The 1,932-nt window shown below is 31.7% G+C and overlaps 1 protein-coding gene across 1 annotated transcript; it reads left to right on the top strand.

Moving 5' to 3' along the window:
• The first annotated feature begins 1,059 nt into the window (after positions 1–1,059).
• On the top strand, positions 1,060–1,605 carry LOC149131195 (general transcription factor II-I repeat domain-containing protein 2-like). The gene has a single exon (XM_089341540.1). The coding sequence runs from the start codon at positions 1,060–1,062 to the stop codon at positions 1,603–1,605; it is 546 nt and encodes a 181-aa protein (XP_089197666.1).
• The last annotated feature ends 327 nt before the right edge of the window (positions 1,606–1,932 follow it).

Here is a 1,932-nt window from a genome sequence, read left to right as displayed (position 1 = left end):
TTGTACCACCCCTTCAGACCAGCTACACTTTACCTGAGAAAACTAAAAATATATTGCATGTATCGAAATGATTTTTATATGAAACGAAAGCTGAAAGGTTGTAGAAAATACTGTGTAAAAATTATTCATATCTAAGAACCCCAAGTATTCAAATTTTCTTACCTATTTCATTTTTCACGTTTTTACGAAAGTCAAAAATCTTCGAAATCGACACTCATCCTGTCAATCGAGAAGCAAAATATATTTTAAAATCTATTAAAAAATCAAAAACAAATTGGTAAAGCTTCATCGAAACAGAAACTACTAATTTGGTGCTTTGTGAACAGGATTATAAAAAAATATTACTTTTTCTGAAAAAGCAGTGAAAAATAACATTTTTCGAAAGGGGTATCGCATTTTTGCTATCAGTCGGTGTCAAGAAGGTCAACAGGAGTTACTTACATCTGTCATCGGATTATCAGTTGTCGCCCTTCCCTATTCACTCATTTGTCAACACCTGTGTGGAGAAGGTAGAGAGAAAAATCAAGTTAAACCTTGCAGGATATTATTATTTTTTGCAGATTTTTATTTTTTATTATATTTACTACACTGAACGCATGCATTACGACTACTAGACAGTTGGCTTTTGTTTTTCCCATGCAGCGGTAATAACAAAAATTCCGAAAGTAATAATATAAATTTAACCAGTTTATAACTTTGTTAACTTTGTTAAATCAATTTTTCAATACCCTTATCGATATGGCAAGCGGCTATAAAAATCCTATAAAAAGAAGTGCTGGTCTACGTGCTTTGTTTGATGAAAAATAAACTAAGCTTTATCTTTATTACTAAAATATATAACAATTGCATTTGTCTCATTTCCAACGAACAAGTAGCCGTTCATAAAAAATATAATATAGAGAGGCATTTTGTGAGTAAGAATAAGACCTATGAAAATTTGAAAGAAACTGAACGCTTAGACAAGATAGCCTCCTTGAAAAAAAATCTGACCAAAAAGCAACATATTTTTAAAAGGCCGATTCTTGAAAGTGAATTAGTTACTCGAGCTATTTATGCAGTATGCGAAAATATTGCTCAAAACTCAAACCACATAGCGATGGTGAATTCGTGAAAGAATGTATCCTTACTGCTGTTGAGAATATATGCCCAGAAAAACTTAATTTGTTTGGAAATATTAGCTTATCAAGAAGAACTATTTCTGATCGTGTTAAAGATATTACTGATGACATTCAAAATTCTCTAAAATCTGATCCAGCAGAATTCGTATTGTATTCATTAGCTATTGATGAGATAACTGATCTGTCTAATACTGTTCAGATGGTAATATTTATACGTGGAATAACTGCAAAATTCAACATTCGGGAAGAATTTCTTGCTCTGAAATCAATGCATGGGACAGTTAGAGGAGAAGATTTATTTCTAATGGTCGACTCAGCCTTGAAAGATTTGGATTTTCCACATGAAGAAATGAGTGGTCTTGCTACAGCTGGCGCTCCATCTATGGTAGGTCGTGAAAAAGGGTTCGTAGCTCTGATTAAGAATGAATTTAAGGAGCATCTTTTAGATCCGGAAACTTTAATTGTGTCATTGCTTTATTCATATTGAAAGTCTATACACAAAATCTCTCAAGATGGGCAATGTGATGAAAGTAAAGCCGTTAATTTGATAAAAAAATGCAAGAGGTTGAATAAAAGGGGATTTAAAGAACTTTTGAAAGATCTTGAAACCGAATATAGGGATTTATTGCACCATTGTGAAGTTAAGTGGTTAAGTAAGGCCCAAATGCTTAAATGATTTTATGAACTGAAGGAAGAATGAAATTTTTTTTATGGATATTAAAGGTGTTCTTATTATAGAACTGGAAGATAAAAAGTTTCAAAGTGATTTAGCATTTTTAGTAGATATGAATAGTCATTTAAATAATATGAACTT

This window comes from Octopus bimaculoides, chromosome 24 (genome assembly GCF_046866305.1).
Source record: "Octopus bimaculoides isolate indiv1 chromosome 24, ASM4686630v1, whole genome shotgun sequence".
NCBI lineage: Eukaryota > Metazoa > Mollusca > Cephalopoda > Octopoda > Octopodidae > Octopus > Octopus bimaculoides.
Note: the sequence above shows the minus strand (reverse complement) of the source record. Positions and strands in the feature narration are given on the sequence as shown.